Source organism: Mesitornis unicolor, unplaced genomic scaffold (assembly GCF_000695765.1).
Source record: "Mesitornis unicolor isolate BGI_N332 unplaced genomic scaffold, ASM69576v1 scaffold49282, whole genome shotgun sequence".
Taxonomy (NCBI): domain Eukaryota; kingdom Metazoa; phylum Chordata; class Aves; order Mesitornithiformes; family Mesitornithidae; genus Mesitornis; species Mesitornis unicolor.
The window spans coordinates 1-24,018 of record NW_010170787.1 but is presented as its reverse complement, the minus strand read 5'-3'; the positions used below and the strand labels follow the sequence as shown (position 1 = coordinate 24,018).

General features: G+C 39.3%; 1 protein-coding gene across 1 annotated transcript; it reads right to left on the bottom strand.

Moving 5' to 3' along the window:
• Positions 1-7,731: 7,731 nt before the first annotated feature.
• On the bottom strand, positions 7,732-23,923 carry LOC104535695 (brefeldin A-inhibited guanine nucleotide-exchange protein 1-like; the record flags this gene model as incomplete). Its single annotated transcript, XM_010179790.1, has 17 exons — positions 7,732-7,896; positions 8,533-8,650; positions 9,578-9,716; positions 10,636-10,804; positions 11,153-11,292; positions 12,019-12,148; positions 12,970-13,039; positions 17,110-17,248; positions 17,336-17,471; positions 18,518-18,647; positions 19,348-19,478; positions 20,140-20,300; positions 21,268-21,440; positions 21,602-21,753; positions 22,381-22,550; positions 22,648-22,688; positions 23,833-23,923. Coding segments are annotated over 17 exons (2,255 nt in total), but the record flags the coding sequence as incomplete, so codon positions are not given.
• Between the last annotated feature and the right edge of the window lie 95 nt (positions 23,924-24,018).

The window sequence follows — 24,018 nt, the reverse complement described above, 5'->3', positions numbered from 1 at the left end:
ATTGAATTTTTTTATTCCATCCCATGTCATTCTTCTGTAGCTTGTGCTTCGTTTCTGTTGTGATAAATTCACATGATCATATATATTCCATGTGACATTACCATCTATTTTCATACATAATTTGTTATGATTAACATATCTTATGCCTCCAATTTGCCTGGTGTTCTCTATTTCAAGCAGAGATGCTGCACTCTTTGAGTACTCCATGTTTTCTATAGAGGTCTGGGTATTCACCAGTTAAGGTGGGTTTGCAGGGTATGAAATGCCTTATCTAGATAGGAGATACTTCAGTATGTATCGCAGGATATTCCTTGCCTTTGCTCCAAGTTTATCTGTTGCTGATCGTGTGATACCTTGTTCTTTTGTCTGCATCTGGTTATCAGCAGCTTCCTGCAAGAAGTCCTTTCTGGAATTATTCCTCTGGTTCCTGTGATTAAGTCAAGCACGATATACTGGCTTGTTTCAGAACATAAACGGGTTCGAACACTGCCTAGTATTTTGATTTCTTTGGAAATGATTTTACCTCTCTTTTTCCAGGTGCTAATGGGGAAACGTTTTCTGCCTTAGAGGAAGTTAATTCATCACCACAGCTCCCACTTTCTGCAAGGGAGAGGAGACGAATGAAGCAGAAAGCGTTGGAGCGTGCTGTACGTATGATAACCAGATTGGCTCAAATACGAAGGTAGACTACAGGTGTAATGCTGTCAGACAGTTCCTGGATGGTATGGATACAGAGGGTGTCCATGTGTAGCCGTTTGCCCTTTTGAAAATACGCTATGTAACTGAAGGATTTGTCCGTTTTTGGATTTTCTGCAGGAGGATGTCCCACCAGAGCAGGCACCGTTGCTGCAGCCCGACAGCTTCTCTTTGCACTCCAACTGCAGCCTTGATGTTGATCAGTTGAAATGCAAGAATGAGGAACGACTGCGCAGACTGACTGAGCTCCGGCAGAAATCTGCTTACTTAGGTATGCTCAGAGTAGTAATGATGTCGTGAATATTCACTTAAGTCATTATGATAATTAAAGGAACAGATATTAATAGGCTGCCTGTAGTTGAACAGTGAGCAACTGGCTCAAACAAAGGACTTATCTATTGAGTTCTGTAGCTGGTGGAAGAGCTTCCCCAGCAAACTTCAACACAGCTTTTTAGAGTAAGTGTAGAGGAGGGTAATAGGAAAAGATGCTCTAATTCCTTTCTGATCAGCCACTCGTCCTTCTCCTGACTCTACCACTCGTAATATTGTGACGTGTCACTGGTAGCAGTAGGATGTGGACATCAGCTGCACAGCTGAAATGCTAGTGGAAAGAAATGAAACTCCTGACTGACTGATGTTGTTAGGGTGCCTGTGTGAGTTTGTTGGCATTCCTAGGAATCAGACATCTTTGGCTCAACCAGTATGAAGATGTGCCAAAAAATGGTGTGTAATGAAGTACTTCAGTTTCTAGTGAACTTGGATCTTGTATTCATTTGTTAACATAAACGATCGTTCAGTATTTGAGGTCGATATTGACACCTCTTCCACTATACACGCATTTGAATTTCTGATGTACATCTTGTGGCCATATCGTACATCAAACTCTGGGAGTTACCTCAGAGCTTCTCCATAGCTGCCTGCCTGAGCTGGATCCCCGTTGGCTGTGAGGTACCAATCATGGCAACCATTGATGGCCTTTAATTCTCACGTGAATTGTGACCCAGTTGATACACTTTGTGCTAATGATTCTTTCATAGGAGTCTCAAGTCTTCCTTTTTTTAGGAGGTGGTTGCTATGCTGCCTTGGCAATTAGAGTATCAGTATCCTTTTTATAAACTTAATGAGTGCAGATGCTGACAGTTTTTCTGATTCTGTTGCTATGGGTACCGCAACAAGCCCTTCATCCTCTTTTGTTTGTTTTAACCATCTCACTGTGATTTTTAAGTTACTAAAACCAAAAAGCATTCGTACCCATTTGTTTTATAATCTGAATGCTTTACTAGTTTTACTCCACACATTTTTGCTATGTGAACTTTTTACTTCTCTGCCCTTATTCTAGCTCACCTCTTTTTTGTTTTCACCTTGTGTAATGTGAACTACACTTTTTATTTTGTTTGCCTCCTGTTTGTCTTCATCTCCAGAGGTTCAGCCTTGAGATATAGAGGATTTTTACGTGTGTGTGTGTGTGCATATATATATTTATATGTCTGTATGTAGCTTACACATGGGGACCATCACTCATCCTCTGTGTGTGTGCCTCTTGGAAATGAATCAAGAGCTCCTTTTGCTCAGCTGTGGTTGTTAGGCCTCCCCTGCTGCCTGCACGGCTGCTCCTTCCTCATACTCAGTGACATTACCAAAAAAATGAGCGAAGCGAAGTGGTCTCATTCCTTTTCCTTGCAGTTTGATAGAACCCTTTTGCCATCCTCTTCCTTTCCTAACAGCTGGGACTGTTATTTCTCCTCCACTCTCAGAGACGCTGCTGGGAGAAAACAGCTCTGTCAAATATATAACTAAGGAACCCTTAACTGGTTTTCTTCCCCTTAAATGACTGGGAGATGGCAATTTACAGGCTTGGATACATTTTAAGAGCTGATCCTGCTGGCACAGTAAGGAGACTCTGTTCACAGCAGTTCACTTTCCTTTGTGAGACTGATACGGGAATCCTAAAGCCACCCTAGAATTGTCTTCTTAACTGGAAAATCAGTGCATACTGGAGCCAGGCCTCTTTCTCTGTTTTCACCCACCCAAAAAACCCATTCCCATCAATGTAGACCTAGTGGGTGCTTTGGGCGGTGGAGTCTCTGCAGCCAGCAGCTGCTCTGTGCATGTTCCCAACTGCGTAAACAAGAGCAGACTCAGACACAGAAGAGGGAACTCGCACAGCATTGAGTGCATTGCATATGTGGCTGAGACCCTGCTACGTGTACGAGAAATTGCTTAAATTCCTTGAGACTTTTTAGGCGTTCCTCTGTGTCTTTAAGTTAAAGAATGCTGGGCCTGTGATGCTTTGCAGCGGGCGGCAGCAGCGATTCCTGGCAAGTGCAGGCTGACAGGAGGAGTTTGTTCACATTCAGGGGCAGGATGTGGTGCAGTTACTGTGTAGCAGTTCAGACACCCCTCAATTTCTGTATCAGTATTTCATGTGAAGGAAAGAGGTCTGCACATCGCCAGCCTCCAGATACAAACTGTGAATTATCTAGTGGCAATTCCAAAGAAAAGAAGTCTTTTTACAAGGCACAGTTAAGAATTTTATGGCGTATACAGAGTATTAAAGTTGATCATGAAGCAGGTTTTGTACTGTAGCTGGTCTGTAAACTGACCTTTTAGTACTGTACATGTGCAGCTGTAACTTTCACTAAAGTGAGAGAAGAGGTGGCCTCAGAAATGTTACAGATAGGTGTCTTACTGACGAAACGTTTTACCTGCATTCATGTTAAAGTCATAAGCTTATGTATCGTGAATAAACCCTCCTTATTACTGCCAACTCATTTTCTAAGGATAAAAAAAAATACAGTAATTCAAATTGCTTTGCTGCGTTTTATTAAGAATGGAGAATAAATGAGCTGGGTCTCTGTGTGTCACTGACAGGAAACTTTAGTTTTGTTTTGACTTTTGCGTGTTTTAACTGCAGGCCACAAACCCTCAAACTAACTGCAGACAGCCCAAAGCTGATGTTACAGAAGCAGCAACCTTTCACAGAGCAGCTCTGGGTTAAAATAAAATAGAAAGTAATTTCTTCCATAATGACACACTCAAGTTTGGAAAAATAATCCAAATACTTGAATTACAAGACACAAATTGCTTAAGTCAAAGATGTTATCACTAAAGAATATAAAATTCTGTAACGTTTTACTGGAATTAGCATATTTCTGCAAAAAAAAAAACCAACAAACTTGTGTTTTTTTGGATGTGAGGATGTGAGATGCACAGCTTTCCTGGCACGTGCACTGTTTACCAATGTTAAAAAACTCCTCCCCTTCCTGAGGCCTCACATGAGAGCCAGTCTGCACTAGAGGGTTTAGCCCATAGCCCTGTAATTTAATGGCTGCATTTTTATATGCATTTTCTGTGCATGCATGCACTGATAGATTTGACTTGTTGCCGTAATAGGAGGCATTAGAAAAGCAAGAACTTCCTACTGCATCCATCCCAGTTTGCCTCTTGCTGAGCTGGTGGTGGAGGAGCTGGTGGCATCAGAGCCTTGGAGTCTTTACCTGTTGGCTCTGGGTGGGCCCAGTTCCTCAGAACATCAAATGTGTGTTAAGTAGAAACAAACGTAATTTAAAAGCATTATTTATGCATTTATTGCAGACAAATAAGGCTGTTCAGTATAAAAAAATATTTAGAAAAGACGTGATAAGGTGGTTCTCCCCCCCACTCCCCTTTAACCCACGTATGTTGCTCTCCTCTCTCAGGTGACAGCATTTCCCAAGGAGAAGCTGATGACCTGTTGAAGCGCACCCCATCTGACATGGGCAGACGGCCCAGCTCGGTTGACACAGTGGCAACAGAGCCCTGGCTGCGCCCAGGGACGTCAAAGTTGCTCCAGAAGCTGCCGGCTGAGCAGAGCCCAGCGAAGCCGTCACCCAAGACCACGCTGCCCCTTGGCTGGCACGGCCTCTCCACCGCGCACGGGTGACCAGAGCCACCGCGGGGCCCTGGTACTTTCCAGGGTCTCTCCTCGGGATCGGTCCCCTCTATGTATGTTGTGTGGAACTGTACGTGTAACTTAAAATAGCAATAACGAGGTAACAGGAGCTGCAGCATAACGGAGCCGTAGAGCAGGGATGTTTTTTTATCACCTGATGTGGAGGCGCTTGGCATTTTTTGCACTTTTTATACAAGTTTCAGCCTCAGAGCTGGACTTACCACTAAAAACTGTGTGTGTGTGTGTATTTGAATTTGATATTAAATCAAAGTTTATTTTTAGTTTTGTTTATAGGACACTCCGAAATGGCCGGGAAATAGAGTAACCCGACAGCAGGGGTGCGTTTTAAGCTTTTACCAAAAGAGTAACTTAGAGAAGGGCATTTGCTTTTCATACAGTGATGAGTGCTATCCTGCATGAAAGCTTAGCAAACAGTTTTGTGGGAAAACGACTATTACCAATGTCTCTTCTGTTCCCTAACCAGCTCTGTGCTGCAAATACAGATATTATTGCATATATTTAATTTATGGTTCTGATTTGAGAGTTAATAAATTATTTTGTTACTAAAAAAAATGTGAAAGCAGACTTCAGTTTAATTGATCACTTGCTTCAGCTTTCTCTGCATTCAGCTGGAGGCAATTTTTCTGTTTGCCTTCCGAAAGTTGAACTGAAGAGAGGTACAGGAGAGAGTCATGATGACACAGGAGCTCAGTTTTGAGTGAACCAAAACTAACAGCCATTAAGCCCTTTCCACATAAGCAATAAATAACATAAGGCAGGAGGTCGTGCTGTAAAAAAAAGTTATTACCAAATAGGAGTAACCAACAGAACAAGCTGGTAAGGTTTAAAACAAACCAACCCCAAACCACCACCCCAAACTACCAAACTTTCTAGATAATCTATTGTACTCGCTGCCAGTGAATGCTGAATCTTAAACACAGACATTTAAAAAGGAATGGCTGTTAAAGAGTGCTCTGGGCAACGGTGTCAGGAACACCTTGGTAACACCCTGTACTTTAGGAATTAGTTCTGATCGCTGTCAATCAGACAAGAAAGACCTCAGGTCTGGCCTAGGACAGAGGCTTAAGATTTTAAACATTATACAACAAACAGAAAAAAAAACCAGCCCAAGAGGAAAGGCTGTACAGTTACAATGAATTAAAATAACCTCACTTCTCCCCCTTCCAACTTTGATAAATGCCCTTTGCTTTTGCTCCACCCCAATTAACATCACCAGAAAAGTCCTAGGCATGGGTCATGCCCTCTAATTCCTTCCACTGGCTTTCCCATAGCCATTTCTTTGAAGTACCTATGCTTATTTTTGGAGCCTGCAGTGAATGGCTACAGGGAGATTCATTCTGCTGTGAGATGAGGCTCCCTCTGGGGTTTTGTGAGCACATGATGGGGAACAACCCACTCCCAATTCCACTTTTCCTCACAGAATCAGAGACAGGGACAAGGCTGAGCTGACTGATGGATTCCAAGGCAGGAGTCTGGCGAACTGCTGCATTCCCAGCCCTTCTTACCCATCCAGTCTGTTTTTTATTAATATTTTAATCCCCAGATAGCAAAATGCAGTAATTGAGTTTCTGTCTGCACAGCACTACAGGGTTCATTTGACTATGTACATCTGACGTGTACATTTATTCTTCCTTTGTTGTCTTCTTGAACGTACCCTTCTTTTTCACCCAGGATTTTCCTAACAGAAGACATCTCCCAGTCAGCCCAAGGGCACCCACTTCTGCCCCCAAGGGCTGGGGTTTGTTCCTTTGAAACGAGAGCGTGAGAGGCAAAGGAAACTAAAACAGGGAGCTGGGGATTACACGGGTTTTGATTGCACTGATGAAAGAGTTCCAAAAACTTTATTGACCTATAACCCGATTAGAATATGCCAGATGAGAACCAAATATTGTACAGAAAGTTGTACAGAATTTTTTTACATAGAAAACTTTACATATCTGTACCATATACATTTTGTCCATCTGAAAAAAATTTCTACATCCATTGTAATACAGAATGCTTGACAATCTTCTCTTTTAACCATCAGAGCACAATTCACAGTATGAATACATTTCCAATAAATTTAACCATCCCCAAACCATGCCAGATTTATTACTGCAATATATTCAACATTAAATTCTGTACATAAGAGTGAAATCTACATCAAACAGAAAACATCTGACAGCAGACACAACCTAGACTTGTTTGCAGCGATTCAAGTTCCAGTCCTTGAAGGATCCTCATTTCAATGGCTCGTTACATTTAAAAGCCCTAAACCGAGTATGTTACAGGTAGTTACGTCAGTCGTGAGATTTCTACCTCTCTTCTTGACAGGAGTCAGCAACACAAACTGAACTGACTGGGCTACAACGAAACCAAAAACAGGAAAAAAAAAAAGAAAAAAAAAACAACGCAAAAAAAGAAACCCAAACTTCTAGTGCATTTGGTAAACCATGGAGTGTTATGGGTTTTCAGCAACTCAATGGTACAGAAATAAAACAATTCAGGAAGAACTGTATAGTGTTAAAGAGTTTATATTACAGACCTGCATCTCTGTACATTTTTCACAGAAGGATGATTTCCAACGTCTCAGACAGCCTGAGTGTGCAAAAATCTTAGAATATCAGACATAGTTGCTAAATATCTTTTACCATGAACAATAATCTCCATTTTCTTTTCACTATAAACATTTTATCCTTCAAAATACAGCTCTCCTGAGTTGTACTTCTTGCAGAAGCTCAAACCTTTACATATACAGTTCTTTGGGAACACTTTCCTTTCACACCCGCCATCCACATCTGTTGCTGTCCAGGACAGTGAAGGACACTGCAGCCCGTGCTGACAGAGGACTGTGCTAAAAACCAGCTCAGCGTGAGCCAGGTCAGAGAAACCGAGAAGAGAGAATCCATCAGGAAATAAAGGGACGGGAGCATTGCAAGCCTTAATTACAGTTTAAGCATCCGTACCGTTAACCCTTCGATACGCATCGCCAGACAGAGAAACCATTTCTATGGAGATCCAGACAGAACGGCTCAGCTACCTGCTCCTTCCATTCAGCTGAGGAATGGAAACTTCTGAAGGGAGCAATGCTCAGTCACTATCTGCTACTGCTTGCCGACTCCAGACTCTTGTTCTGGTGGTTGGGATATTTGGAAAACCACGCCAATCCGCAGGAAAAACCTTCGTAGGACAGCTCGAAGTTCGGGAATAAGGTCAAACTGCATAATTTCACACAACAGCGGGTAATAGAATGAGGCGTGAGCCTTGAACTGAGGAGAAAACAAACAGAGGAAATTATTCTAGTACACATCAACACACCTCAGAAAGTGCGCTGCCAGTGAAGAATTTTAAACACTTCCCCAAGTCAAGGTAAGAAACCCACACAGTGAGAAGCTGAAACATCTTTGCAACTGAAGCTGGCTCATTCTTCAAAAGGAAGAACTTTCCTATTACCAGATTTTTGCTGTAGTTAGCCTCCCTTACTTAGTATCTCAGCCAAGTTTTGTTAGAAATAGAGGGAGATCTAAATAGGGATTTATTTACTGCAGAATTGCTTTGGTGAAGGTCACGGTCATCTACGTGTAGCACTGGAGGCAGAAACGGGAGTAACTTCTCTGAATAAAACATCAGCCACTAATCCTCTTCCTCAGCAGCAGAGGGGTAAAAGCAATTTAACACGCACTTCTAGAGGATTTTAGCATCTTTTACATTTTCTCAGACACATTTTATCACTCACTGCATTACTGTCAGTATCTGACAAGTGCAGTTTTAACGTGCGTTTCCTCAACAAAGGGTCTACAGGAGCAGCAGGGGCCTTTAAAGTCACGTATGTAACTGTGTGTGAAGAACCAGTCTGGAACTACTTCTTACCTGCAAATGTCTTAAATACCCTTCCTAACACTTACCCTTTCATCACTTATCTTCAGGACTTTAGTCAAAAATAAGAGTAACAGATTGGTCCAGGCTTCCCGATGACTTTCTGATGTAAGAGTGAGGAAATAGCTCAGAGCCTCACTACAGACGCTGGAGAGAAAAGACAAAAAACTGGTAACTAGCTTTTATTTTAAGCTGTACTGCAGAGAGGGAGCTTTGGCTTTGCAACTGCACCAGTGCAGAGCCCTGGTGCAGAATAGCATCATTTTATGAAAGCCTGTCTGATCGGTAACAGAAAGCAGTGATTTGGTTCAGCTCGGAACCAACGGCCCAGGCCTGCAGTATGAAATATGCTGATAAAACATCATCATCGCGCTGTTTGTGTGTGTGTTTGAAGTGTATCGAGTGCTCTCTGACAGGTATTAAAATGCACCTGAAAAAATGATATGTAGACTTCAAAAATTAATCTCATGCTGATGTAACCAGGTAGTTTACAGCTCTGCTCCTCGGTCTATAAACCTTAAAATACATTCACTGTATTACTGCCGTGGTTTTAAGCCCTCTGTTATTCCAACGCTTGCTTGAACAACTTTCTAAACTAGAAATGTTCAAGTGAACCTCAGTATTCACAGTAACAAATAACCAAAAAGCCACAAGCTTCTTCTGTATGCCCATAAGCTCCTCAAGCCTAGTGCTCATTTCTGCAGATGAGAGCAAACAGCATCAAGTCCCTAAAATACCTAAGGTCATTGAAAGAAAAAAAAAAAAGGCAGGGTTTAGGTGATATTTGCTTCTCTTTTTAAAGAGGAGCTCTAACAATCCTAATAACATGCTACAAAACAAGGTGACAAAACCTTTGTTCTCTGCTGCAGATGTAATGAGAACAAAAAGCAGCGGCAGCATTAGTAGCTGGAGGCACAGCTCTCTCCACACAGCGTAACAACTCGGCATTAGCTGTGACCACCACCATGCTGCATTAGCTCCAGGAGGTTCACTGCAAATAGAAGCAGTTTATCCTTTTAAATAAACGCTCAGAATCAGAAATAACATCAACAGGTTCAACTACATGGACCTTACTTTAGTAGCCTTTGCTGGACTTCCTCCCATGCACTGGTGCGGCTTTCATCCATGTACATCCGGAACAGGATGCGCAGCCCGCAGGCAAGGCTGCTGGTCTCCTGCTTCAGAAGATTTGGCTTTGATTTGCCTTTGAAACCTGGAAAAATGCCAAGCACCCATTTGGATTTTTGTTTCATCTGATGTTTTTCCTTACAGCCCCCCACTTCTCCTTCTAAGCATCTTCTGCACGTGGACAGTTAGAAGAACCACCTTGTGCAATGAATTTCTCACAACACAAGACTATTGCTAAAAACTACCCTATGTATATACACACCATAATTGTGCTTGGCACCCATTTTTAAATAAGCTTCCAAGGAGATGTGAAACCTGGGTGTAGGATAAAAGTGCATCCTAAGCACCTGAATAACAGACCATTTTGCCTCAATCATCTGTCTGCAGCATATACTGTTTCATTGCTTGTTTCTGAGAAGATGTCTACCATACTACTGTTTCATAAGCTGTTACTGTATAATTAAACTCAGTTTGCTGGTGGAGGTCCATGCTAGCAGAAAACACACCCCTAAATATTGACACTACCTCACTCCAGCTGAAGTGGCTCTGTGCATGCATACGTCAATGCACAAACCAGCTTGCTGCACGTCCACAGTATGCATTCACCATTAAAAATGTACCTAACTTTGGTGCAAGGAACAGATTAAACACAATGCTACAGAGTCCGTCTTCCATCTGTTTCCGAAAATGACATGTTTCACTTACACACTGCTAGGTAAAACAACCCCTTTAAGTTTCTGGGTTTTGTGCCTGCAGCGTCCAAGCACGGGACTCACACCTACAGCCAGGGATCAGCTTGGCAGCAGTAACCCAATGAAACCTTAAATTTTAGGAAACGTTAAGAGATATCTGGGAGGGGAGGCCACCTTCCCTTAGGGATTCTAGGGTCATAAAGCTACAGCCTGATATTCAGTATTACCAGAGTACTTTTGAGCTATTTTTGGGTCAATTCAAAGCACAGTAACGCATTCTCACAAAACCTCTCTCCAAGGCGATGGACTCACCTGCTTTCCAGAGAGCTGTTCTTTGCTCGTTGTTGGAGTTAAACGCTTTAGCAAATCTGTGAGATTCCAGCAGACAATCGAGAAGTTTGAAAAGCTGCTGTGATGTTAGGAAACGGTACATCCCTTGATCTTGTGTATCCACATGGACATCAAAGTCCACTGCATCTCTCTATTAAAAAAAAAAAAAAGAGATTTCTAGTAAAAATTCACAGTTGTTTTCAGCAAGCTTCTGTGATAACTCAATCATGCCCTGTTTTCATCTATACTTGTATTTAAACTTAAAACTGCACTAAAAGTTGTATCCACATCCCAGTTACATAAATACCTTTGAAAAATACACGTTTTAATCTCCATAGTGTGCTGTCCCAGCACAGCAAATGCAATTTAATGCAAGATGTAAAAGATGTCAACAGTCTGCTCCAAGTTCTCAAGCGCTTCCAGAAATTGTAAATTAGAAGATGTTACAGGAGTTTCTGGAACTTCATCCACTCGAGAGACACCCATCAGTTCTACTCACTTGTGCTGCTGCCAGATTCTCCGCATCCTCCTTTTTGCTGGTTGCTGGGAAGAACACAATATTGTCGATAGTCTGAATGAGTTCCAGTTGTACAACACACTTGATCAAAAGAGCAGCAAATAACTTCTGTTCTGGAAATTCTTTAAAGGAAAGAAAAAGAAAATTGCTTCTTAACTAAGGATCTGCAATACTTTTTTTTTTCTTGAGCTCTTTGGGGGTAAGTTGAAGAACAGCTTAACTTCAAGCAGATTCATAAACCACACCTGGAATCCCCCCATCTAAATTACTCTTGTAAAAACAGGACATGTTAACAACTGACAGGTTTTAAAAAACTATTTTCTAACTTTAAAATCACCTTGTCACATATTGGGCAAATACTCAGTGCTACCTAAAAGTCACCAAAATTGGTGACCTTGTTGTTAGCATCAGAACAATGGCAGCAACCAGAGGCTGAGCCTGGCCACAGGCAGAGGCGGCTGAGGACAGGACCGGTACCATCGATGCTTGTTTGTACTCAAGGCAGGTACTCACCACCAGACGTGAGCATTTTAGGCACCAATACATAACTTTCCACAGGTATCTTAAGGAATTGGCATATTCTCCTCAAATCAGTCTAAATACACCTTTTTTTCCCTAGCTATTGCTTCTGTTACATCCTGCGCAGAAAGAACTTTGCTCTTAAGAAAAAAGAAATCACTCATTACACAGCATTATAAGGAAAGGACTATTTTTAATAGTTTGCTTTGGGTAAACAGCCTGCATCATGTTTCTGAAGTTACAGCTTGGGCTGTAACTACAGATTTCAAACAACTGCTAATTACTACTTTTAACCGATACAAAGTGCCAAATCACCACAAAACACGCACTTGCTGTTGGCCTGGCTTTATTCATTTCTTCACCTCCTGCGGACCCTGCGCTGGGCTGATATGGACGGCCATCGGAAGATCTAGGCTGAAAGGAATCGTGAATATCTACTGACTTCTGTGAGATTGTGTCCTGAAAAGCAAGCCAAAAAAGTCAGTTTACAGACAACTTTTATGAGCCAATTGTCAATGGTGGTGTGCTCTTCTTCTACACTGCACTTCTCCATTCGCTTCAGTGTTACTGGTTATTGGCATTCAGGAAAGATGTACTAAAAAGATGACCTGCTAAGAAAGAATTGAGAATTTAACAAGCAACAAATACTAATTCTCAGCAGCAGCAAAGTAACTACAGGGCTGCTACTTGTAGGCAAACCTAAATTTTACATCAGTTTATTCAATCAGTGCTAAGAAATTTGATGGCTATACATATATTCTACTTTAAACACTGATGTTTAAGTTCTTATTAGTAGAGAAAATTTTAAGGAAAAAGAAATGAATCTAACTGGCAATATTTTCACCTCCAGGATTTTCTCATTCTGCCAATATATCAAAGAGAATATTTAGCAAAATTTTGGCTAATTAGCTAAATTTATTTACTTGTTTATTTATTTACTTAGCAAAAAATCCCATGCCTCAAACCAGAAAACAACTCAAACTGTAAATAAAGTGTTACCAGGCACAGGACATTACCGAAAACACACCCAGATAATGACCTACAGCCAACTTCTGGAAGCCAACTTTGAATGCTGCAAACAAACACGTACTTCTCTTCCTCAATTAATTCCTTGCCATTTTTAAGCATTAAGTAACACTTTTACTTGAAAACGTTTTTCCCAGTTAATCAAAACTGAAAACTGGGTTTAAACTAAGTATACTTTTCACTTATTCTACATCACAACATATTCGTAGTAACTCCTGCAAGCTTTTGAAATATTTTTTATTTCAGCAGCTTACCAGTTTTTCTTTAGCATCAGAGGGAGATCCAGAGCCAAACTCCCCACCAGCTGGTCGCCAAGTCAGCAGCCTTCAAAACACAAAACCAGCACAAAATTTACTAAGTTTGAAATACAAATCAGAACCAACACTCTGTAAAAAGTCCACTTCAATATGGTGGGGTTTTTGTTTAATTTAGGTTAATGGAAGCCATTAATTAGATACTTCCATAAATTAATAAACTAAATTTAGCTTTAAGTATACAATTTAGATTTTCAATATGTGGGAAAGAATAAGTACTGTGTTTCTGAACTTCAGTGTTTCTCTCAATTGCCTTGGACGGACAAGTGGCTTATGTGGAGGTGGATTATTTTTCTCAAAAACACTGGAACTGGCTTTATGCAGCACTCCTGTACCCTTACTGGGCCTTGTTCTCTCACACCGCCTTAAACTTTACCTTGAATAAGGAATGACTCTTCCCCAAGCCAAACCAGCATGAACGTCTGGAGGTGTTTCGTATTCTCCGTTTGCGATATGCTCCAGCATTGTGGTCCTCTTTCCACTTAGGATTCAACATTTCTACTTAAGATTCATCACTGCTACAAAGCCGCTGACAATACTTCTGATCTCATCCCAATAGCACATTGTTGCCTTGAGGATCTTCACCTTAGGCACTAAAAACTTTCTACATTAATTATAACTTATTGAGGCTGCCAAGGATCCACGGAAAGGAGATTAAATAACCTAAGTAGTACCATCACCTCATGTTCTATCAAATCTATTGCTACAAAGTAAGATTAAGGTTATTTGTCACTGTTAAGGTCTCAAACTATTTAGCCTTGATCTGTGTGAGGCAACATTCATGTCAAAAGCATATCCTAAGTGAGATCTGTGCCATTATGTTAAGGATCCTAAACAACTACAGACCATACAACTAAAGAGACAAATCTGAGATAAGAAAAGATAAAATCTTGAAGTAGTTAAGGAGACAATAAATAATTTAAAGTAGAGCAAACAACTGAATTGATTCTTGAAAGCTACCAGGACACAAATTGTAGATTATTCTGGATTAGAGGCTGTTAAATACAGTGTAATTTGTTTTGGGCTATAAAGTCTTCAACTTCCATCTGCCAAAGGCAGTATTGGAATAATGAGCCAGCAAAGGCCAGATCATTGTAATCTGTGCAAGAAGCCAACTCTAACTCTTCAATTCCCTGAGGACAAAAAGGGATTCACCCTGGCTTTCTCAGCGCCAGTGAGCCAACACTGGCTTTCACGAAGCTTCAGAAAATTTCAATTAAGGAAATTATGAACAGAATAGAAATTAAATAAAGAACAATAATCAAAGAAACAGGACCAGAGGCAATGGGCACTGAAACACAGGAGATTTCCTCTGAACATCAGGAAACACTTTTCCACTGTGAGGGTGATCAAGCACTGGCACAGGTTGCCCCGGGAGGCTGTTGAGCTTCTCTCCTGTCAGATGTTCAAAAGCCAAGACATGGTCCTGGAGAAACTGCTCTGGGTGGCCCTGCCTGACCAGAGGGGTCAGACCAGATAAGCTCCAGAGCCCCTTCCAACCTCGACCATTCTGTGCGATTGTGTCAGTATCTTCAGCTATTAACACCTCAGTGATGGATGGAAGGTGGCTGGGTCACCATCCCTGGAGGTGTATATGTTGAGCTCAGGGACTTGGTCTAGTGGCAGACTTTGGGCTGGTTTGGTGGTTGGACTCGATGATCTTAAAGGTCTTTTCCAACCAAAACCGTTCTATGACTATGATTTCTGTGGAAGCCTGGTAGGAGTACAGTTTGGGCCTTTCTAGTAAGTGATCCCTGCTGAAACTGGTAGGCGAGTAAATAATCTAGTACTAAGTTTTCTAAACAAGGCAATGATATGATCATCTGTCTTTGCAAAAAGGTAACTTTCTAAGAGCCAGCAGAGGCTCGAACTGCAGCTATCAACTCCTGCAGCCAATGCTACAACTCTTAAACTGGAGTTACACAATACCTGGAAGATGTTTTATAGCAATACTAAAAAAAAATAGATGTGATCCTACCTGATCACGTTAATAAAAACCTCTGCCAGAAGACACATTGCACTCCAGAGATTCATAACATCTGACTACTTCAAGACAATTAACAGTAAAGCACTTGCCCATAAAACTTTCAAATACACCACTGTGCAATTTGTCTCTGCCTTCACTTCAACGTTAACTACTGGATCACTTCCAGACATGGAAAAACAAAGGTAAAAGAAGCATTTGTTGCCTTCTCTAAATACACACAGAAAAAGAACCAGATTCCACAAAGAGAGAGAAAAAAAGAGCAGCTGTACAGAAGGAGAAAGAAGTATCCTCCTAGGGCTCAGAAAGAGAAGGAAGAAACCACAAGTACAAAGTCTCCATTAAAAATCTGAACAAATACCTGTATAACATTACCACAATTTTTTCTTACCCATCTAAAAAGCTTCAACTTTAATCAAGTGTGGTTAAAGTGAAAACATTTTTGAGCAGTTTTGTGTCACCCAACAACTGTTTGGAAAAGAGCAGGCGTACGTTCACCACTGGTCGCGTATGCTGAAGGGATTATTCATGTATAAACTCCGAGTAAGATTTACTCTACCCTGTTGAAGTTGGGAACCTCCCAGAAATACAAGGAGGAATAATATAATGAAGTTATCAAAAATGGCACAGAAAGATTAAAAAAGGACATGGGAAGTAAAGAATGGAAATTTGGAAGGAGTTAGGTACCCTCCTAGGAGAAATAACCCATTTGAAAAGCAGAAGTGCCATAAACATCAAAGGGAATCATGCACGTATTTAAATCAGATATAGCTAAAGGCAACAAGAGTAATTAGAATGCGTCTAAAGATGAAGATATCCAAAATGCTACTCTAGAAGGGTTTCTAATATTAAACTGTAAGAATACCCAGACACCTATAAGTTTTGATCATATGTGGAAACCAAAGCAAAAGTTCTGCTAGCGAGTATTCACTTCAGAATCTTTCCAAGTATGAGATACAGCACCTTAGGGCTAATTCAACTGTACTTTTACATCCAGAAATCTGGTTTCAAATTTTATTTTTGACAGTTACCAAAATGCAAAAAAATTCAAACCAACCCCAAACCAAATCAAACCAACCCAAAACCCAAACAAAAAGCAACCTTGCTAGCTTAGTATTACTTTTTACATGCAGTTAATTTATACCTGTTCATGTAGAAAAGCAGGTGAGGTAGTGGCATATAGATTAACTTATCTTTTAAGCATGAGTGAAGCTCTCTTTACAGTGCTTTCTGATACATAACTTTAAAATTAAGGAAAGACTGACATGCAGAAGGTTTTGTTTTGCATCAGTTTTCTTCGAGGTGATACCCAGAAGCAAATGCTATCAACCAAGTGACAGATATAGGACAAGTACAAATGCAACAGTTCAAAATTATGACTATGATTTGAAAATAAGCAGTGTTTCATCTCAGTATGGGGAGGGCAGAGGAAAAAACCTTTGGTATAATGCTGGAAGTGATTTCTTGTTATTCTGCTCTGTAACATACAACATACTACACAGAATAGTACAGCCCTGTTCCAAAAAACTTCGCAGAGTTATAACATGAAGGGAATGATAGTTACCAAATATGCAAGATAATTTTCATAAAAGGATCAGGATTCATAGAAACGTATGATGGAAGTTAATCTTCAACCACAGAGACTTACCTCTGTACGACTGTTGCAGTATTTCAGCTAGTATTTTGCGGAAAAAACTTCATATGTAATTACAAAATGTAAAGTCTGCCTATCAATAGCATTCTTCTATTACAAAACAAAAAAACAACCGAAAAAATCAGACAGTACTTCTAAAAAATCCAACACTTTAAAATTGAATGAAGTTACAGTTTGGGTTTTGTTTTTTTTTTGCTTATCTCTCATAAAGTCTTTCTAGTTTTTAATCAGTTTCTCATTTGCAACACAGAAGAATCATATCTAGCGCCTATTTTATCACGATGTTCCAAGAAAGATGGCTTCTGTTTAGTCCACCATTGACTAAAAAGCTTGACAAAGCGTAACTGTAACAGCTTTTTTGTTCACCCCACCTATATGATATCTAACAGTTTGAAAGCAGCTAAATTATTTTACAAAGTATAAATTTTAAGAGTCTTCTTACGCATTAGGGATTGTAGTTTTGAAAATATCCAGCATGCAAGTGCAAGTTTTGTCCCAGATTTCTAGGGTAAATTTTTCACCATTTAGGATGACAACGTTCTCCAAGCAGTTTGTGCCAGACCGTGCCAGTTGTTCATTGTCTGGAAGAGACAAACAGTGCATTTGTTTATTCACACTCAACACAGTGAAATGTTAACATGGTTTAACATAATTTGGTCCAGTCCTACCTTGCTGCACACACCAGTACAGCTGTGCAAATATATCATCCAAAAGCACATCGCTAAGTACTTCTAAATACTGTGTGAATACATCACATATTGCATAAAGTGCGTGGTTGCAAGTAGTTGTCATCCACTCAGCTTTCTAGGAAGGAAGGGAAAAACCCGTTATTACTTTGTTTAAGGTAAAACTTTTAGGATATGCATCCCTGAAGATAGACTGATATATATATACTTTACTCAATTTGAATTGCTTCACAGTGATATGCAATCCATTTCTGTATCTCAAAACACCCAAAACTTGGGAGCCCCAACTTTTGTTTTGCTAACTATCAGGTTTAAAAAACTACAGAAACAAACAGTGATTCTTAGAGACCAGATTATAGGACTGTCAAGTACTTACTATCATATGAGACACTGAGTTTGAAGTTAAACTCAGTATCTACCCTAACTCAATAGTTTAACACTAAGCTATGTTTTCTGAGTATCTTCTAAATATTTTCCAAGGAATAAAGATGAATAAAGTGAGACATGTCCCTCTACAAAAAGTCAGACAAAGACTTCCAAACAGCTGACAGTTTTGATCAAACTTCTAATAGTAATACTTTACATATAATTTATGTTGATAAACCCAATTCTGTTTAACTTCCTTGTCAGGACAGTACCTGTTCTTGGTTTGGCAGGTCAAAGCCTGTTTGGCTGGTCAAAAGGGTGCAGTGAAAGCACAGTGCTGGGTTTTTTGGTTGAGGTCTTTTTGTTTCCTTTTCTTTTTCCCTAGCCATCAAAAGGTCTGAATTAGCCAAACTTATGTTCTTTTAACTGTGATCACACTGCTGATAACAAGCCTCATTCCATTGAGCTTGTTGCCATGAAATGATGTATCAGATTCAAGACCTGATGTGTAAAGGCTGCAGTTCTTCTTACAAACCCAAAATACATTGCATTTTATGCTATTCCTCTATCGTTCATAGTGTAAACTACTAGTACTTTTACACAGATGGCTCAAAAAATGACAAAAGTGACAATATCTCTAACTGAATGCTAATAAAACAAAATAAGACTACTGGAACCGCAGATCAATCAAGCAAGTTTTGAGGTTTGCCTTACATTACTTGATAAGCTATATTACTAATCAGGTTTTCTACTGTAGCTATAGATCTCATGTAAATTCTCTTCCCCCACTTTTTTCACCTCAGTCTGCTGTTCTGGCAGCTTCATGTTGTCAAATATCCTAAAGACAATCCGAAATAAATCTTGCCACCAGTGTTTTTCGTAAGTATGGCCATATGTCTTCATGATTTCAAACATTACAGTTAAGCCCCTGAAATGAAGAAAGAACAACATATATTAAGGGTTATATAAAGATACACACTAGACCAAGTATGTCCAACTGCAACTGCAATAACCAACTCAAATACTGTTATGAACATTACACACTGATCTGGTAAATGTGTACATAAGTTACATTAGCATCCTAAAATTAAACAGAAAATCAATTTGTCTAGAAAGCTCTTAAAAGTCACAGGCAATAATCAGAAAATACTTTTGAGAACTGTGTTAATTTCAAATAAAAATAGGAAAACAATTTCTTTACAAAAGACCATAAAAATGAAGGAATAAGTATTTCCAGGTAAGAAACAGAAGTCTAGAAATGAGTATTAGTCTTCACTGGCTATGAAGGAAGTCCAGATGCACAGCTCACATGTAAATGTATAAATTTCAAGTGATTTGTAATGAAAAAGTAATACCTATCTATTTATCATAATGCATTCACAACCACGTAACATTATTTATTATAACAGAAGATAAAAATTTCACATGTAAAGAACATAAGCCTAATTTCTATATTCCAACATCTATGTCAAAGGTGTTTTCAAAAAGCTTGTCGCTCCCACAGTGAGACTGCCTAAATAAAATGCGTAAGTCATTTTAGACTGGCTACATTTACTAAGAGAGTTGTTTCTGTTTTAAAAGTGTAAAGTAAGCCTTTTAAAATTTGAATTACAAATACTGATTGTTACCTGGTTCTTACATCTAATTTGCATCTATTGATGATACAGGACAACTCAAACAGAATTGGGAACCATCCTCGTACCCACACTCTGTCTTCAGGAGCTACATTCATATCATCACTTGTGTATTCCTTGAATGCCTTTGGAAGCAAACACAGGGTTACACAGAGTCGTAAGAGTTAAGGTTTTTTCAAAATAAAACACGATTTGGACTGGAAATAACAATCTCTGCTGTACTAGTATTACACCTTGATACATCAGCTGAGCTGGCAATCAAAATAATAATACATGCATTTCAAAGTAATGCTTAGTATACTATGGAAAAAAACCTAAAGAAATAAATGAGATGATACATTCAAACATTAGTTTTTGCTTGCAGTTCAGTCTGAGTCTCTTATGCTCTTTTTATAGAGACAGCACTGAAAAATGAGGATCTACCATAACATTTTGAGGAAGTCAAGCATTTTTTCTTATGCCGTTATCCGTTCTTCACAGCATTTCTCAGTAGAGAACAGATCCCGAGATATGTTGGTTTTCAGTGGCTCTCAGGAAAGCCAGCCACCAGCTGAACTGGGGCGGGGGTAGTGGAGGCAGGCAGAGGGAATTAAAAAAACAACCTAAAAATGTTGATACTTTCAAAGCTTGTGGCATTTTATACCCCTATTACTTCTGAATAAAGTACATTTCTCATTAACCTCTGAAACATGAAGGAAAGCCAGTAAGGTTAGCGCAAGTAATTTTTTCTTTATAAAGAGAGGTTCTTGATTAAAGCACTTAGAATTTAGTTAATACAGACTATACCTGAGGTCTATCAGATACATATTTTGCACAGTGGCGAATGAGGCGGATCGCTTCCATACTAGTATCTGGAAATGCTGCATTGCAGGCAAATTCAGACAAGCACTTCACTGCATCCTGGAAAGAATCTATGGTTGCTGGGAAGTGTTTTTCAAATACAATTGCTGGGAGAAAAGTGTGAACAGGAAGGAAAAAAAAGAAGTGTCATGCTTTAAAGTCTATTAATTCTAATATGAACTGACTGTAACAGAAATAATGAGAAACTGGTTCATTGACTGGTGCTATCAAATCCTTGAGTATTAATAACAGCTAAAAAATAAATGCTCAACCAAAAAAAATCACCCAGAGGACATTCTCTCTTGATAGTAAATAAGCATCTGAAATAAATAAAGGTAGCACCTAGTCTAAAGGCAGGAAATTTTACAGTAAGCAAGAACAGAGCAGTAGGCTTACTCCTTAACTGTGTGATCAGAGCTTAAGAGGGCTACATAAAGCACTGAGTTTCATTTATAAAAGGACTTTTTCCAGCAATGTGGTCCTGCTGCCTTGGCTTTAAATAGTCACTTTGGAGGGAAAAAAACCCCAGCATTCTCCATCAGTGCTGAAAAAGTTTTAGGAACTTGCAGAGGTTGAGACAGAGTAAGAGATCCCTTATGGGACTTGAAGCCTGAGATCTAAACTAGAATGGAAACAAAACAAAACAAAACCCCATAGTCCTGCCTGGCTCAGCACTTTCTCCTAAACAGGGCAATACACAATCACAATTCAGAAACAAGGGAAAACAGAAGAAAACAAGGACATAATTGTAAAATGACTACGCTACTTTTCTGGGGAGGCAGGGGGAATTCTTTGCTTACACATAAAGTAAATAATCTAATGCTCAGCTTGTTTTACTACAGGATGGTACAAACAGATTTTTTTTTAAAGGCATGAAAGAAGACAGATGACAATAATCTTACTGAATTATCTGCCTTAAGTATTTTCCCAGAGGACTGTTTGAAAATTGTGAAACACTGGCTCTAAAGCACAAAGCAGGCTTTACTATGCAGGCTGCAGAGCCAACAGAAAAACAAATCTCAGCCTCTGGACTCACATACACTTCCACGATGTCTGAAGATGATCAGTACTCACTGACAATGTGTCCTGTAGTCTGGAACGCCAGCTCCACTATACTTTCATCCTGATCTGAGGCAGCCAGATGAAACACTGAAAAAATGTTTTTCCAGCCAGAACGAATGTTAGCAGCCTGGGAATTTACCATCTGTGCAATACACCGTACAACCATGTCTCGAATAGTAGGAGACCTAAATTAAAATAATAAATGTGAGTTATTTAAACTAAATTACATCATCAATTAGAATAGTATAATTCTCTAGCAACTGATTTTACAAAAGCAATTTGAAACATTACTTGCAAAAGTTGGTGCTTGTGATCCCAGGCAATTCAGTTAATTGTATGTTATTACCTGTTCCTCTTCATGATATGTTCAAACGGTCTTAAGAAGTCTTTCTGGAATCGGAAATTAGCAAGTTCTCCTTTTTCTAAGAACTTCATTGATAATTGCCTTAATGAGTCTACTGCAAAAATAGCTACATCTTCATTGGGATTGCAGCCAACCTGGTAACGTAGAATAGAAACGCATAGTAAGCCTGCATCAGAATTTTCAGAGATTCAGCCAAAGCTGCCTTCATATTTGATAATGGAGAACTAAGCAGCGCTGGAAAATTTACAAAATTAAACAGTAGTCAATTCCAGAAACCACATCATTAATGCAATTCAGTAATGCCCAGCCAAATCCAGGTATTTTCTACATTATATAACCTAGCATTCAAAACTTTCAGAAAATAAGCAAGCTGTCTAGAAAGACTTCAATATGCACGTCAAACATTATCACCTAATAAACAGTCAATTTAGATTTGAACAGAAAACAACCTCTTACCCCAAGCTTCATAAAACACACCCCAAAATTAGAACACATAACTGAAGGCAGCCAGTTCTAGACCCAGGTCATGACAAATAACTTAATGTAGGCTGCTGCTTTTACATTCATTATACTGTGTACCTCTGCCTTCCCGCAGACCTTTTCTGCTTTACAGTTTTTGCTGTATTTTAAGCTACTTATACAGAAGGATAGAAAAAATGGTGTAATTCAGTTGAGTACAGGCTTTTCCAACAAATCTCTAAACAAAATTCATTTGTACTGATAATTCAAATAGTATGCAGTATGATCACTAACGTGGATACCTTATTAAAATGATCTCCAATAACTTCCCAAATTCTAGACCACTGTAGCCTTATGCGACCCATGTTGTAGTAAGAAATCTCTACTATCTTCTGCAGACTAAACATTCGAGGGTGCGTTGCAGACAGCAGTTCATCCATAGATACAGCACAGAGCCAGCGAACGAAATCCACTGTTAAATGATCACAGATTTTAATTCAGTATTTTTTCCAAGGTTTAAGACAAAGCTGTTTTATAGCTTAGGGGAGAAGGGGGAGACAAAAACCTACCAATAGCATTTCCATCCAACCTTGTAGATCCTGTAAATATTCTGTAAAGTGAAGTTTAAGACATTGTTATAATTTCTTTAAAAAGCTTCTATTAAACATGTATTCAAGATTTTTAAATATATATATATACACTTATATTTATTAAAAAAAGAATAATTGTGGAAAAACACTGAGCTTAGACAATAAAATGAGAAATATTTCCATTATTTCTAATATTTAAAAATAAATTCCATGAGCATGCATGGAGACTGGGAAGGTGAGCACTATTTCTAATACTACATAGTGACTGATGAATATGGTCAGTAGTTTATAAACTATTCAGCCCTGCTCCAAAACCAGAAGTCAAACTTCTCCAGAGCACATGATTCCTATTTGCCACGACAAACAGGTACTTGAAACACTTCCCATTATGAAGCAGGGAGAAATACCACAAACTGAAAGAGCTGTTACATGTTTGACATTAAACCTACAGTTTGCTTGACGTGATTTTACTGCAAGGCAACTTTCACTGAACTGACATCAATCTTGCTGTCTGTACTCAATCACAGAAATGCTTGTAAGCCTTCAGAAGAATTATACCATTTTGTGATTGTCAATTTTGACAAACACTAAGAAAATGGCATTTTCCGATTTATTATATGCTGACACAGCAAGATCCAGTCTGGTCAGTACTTTATGATATAAACAGGGAATGTTAATGATCTGTATTATGCCTGATCAAATCCAGTTAGGACAAATATGATCCATAGAAAGGAAGACTGGAATAGTAATTTTGGTAATTTCAGTCAACATCTACATAACCTAGAGGAAAGCACAGAATCAGCAATTACGTTTAGGAGAAAAAGGGTCTGTCAGTAATGCTCTCTGCACTAAGGCAAAATGAGATTTGCTATAAGTGACTATTATACAGCAAATCAAGATTCACCAGACAGTACCGTAGTCTTCATTTTGCAGGTCTCCTGTAATAATTTTGTATCAGTAAAAAGGCTTCTTGCCTAATCTTTGTTCTGTTCCTTCTTGCAGAAATACTTCTGCTCCATTAAAAAAACCCACAAAGCCAAAAAGCACTTTAATATGGTATTTTTTTCCAAATAGGAGTAAACTAATAATGTCCTATTATTAGCACACGGTATACAAATATTGTTTAAGAAGCTTGAGGTGGCAACAACAAATTTCATACAATACCTGTCCACAGCAACGACCACGCTTTGGGAGCTAGTTTCACCAATGGATTCCTGAATACTTGCTATCTGCTTCCAATCCACGTTTCCACCAACTACAGCGAAAAGAATTTGAAAAATGGGTAAGAGATAACACAGAAAGGGCTGGGAAGAAAGGAGGAAGAGAAGTTGTGCCACTACCAGTATAATT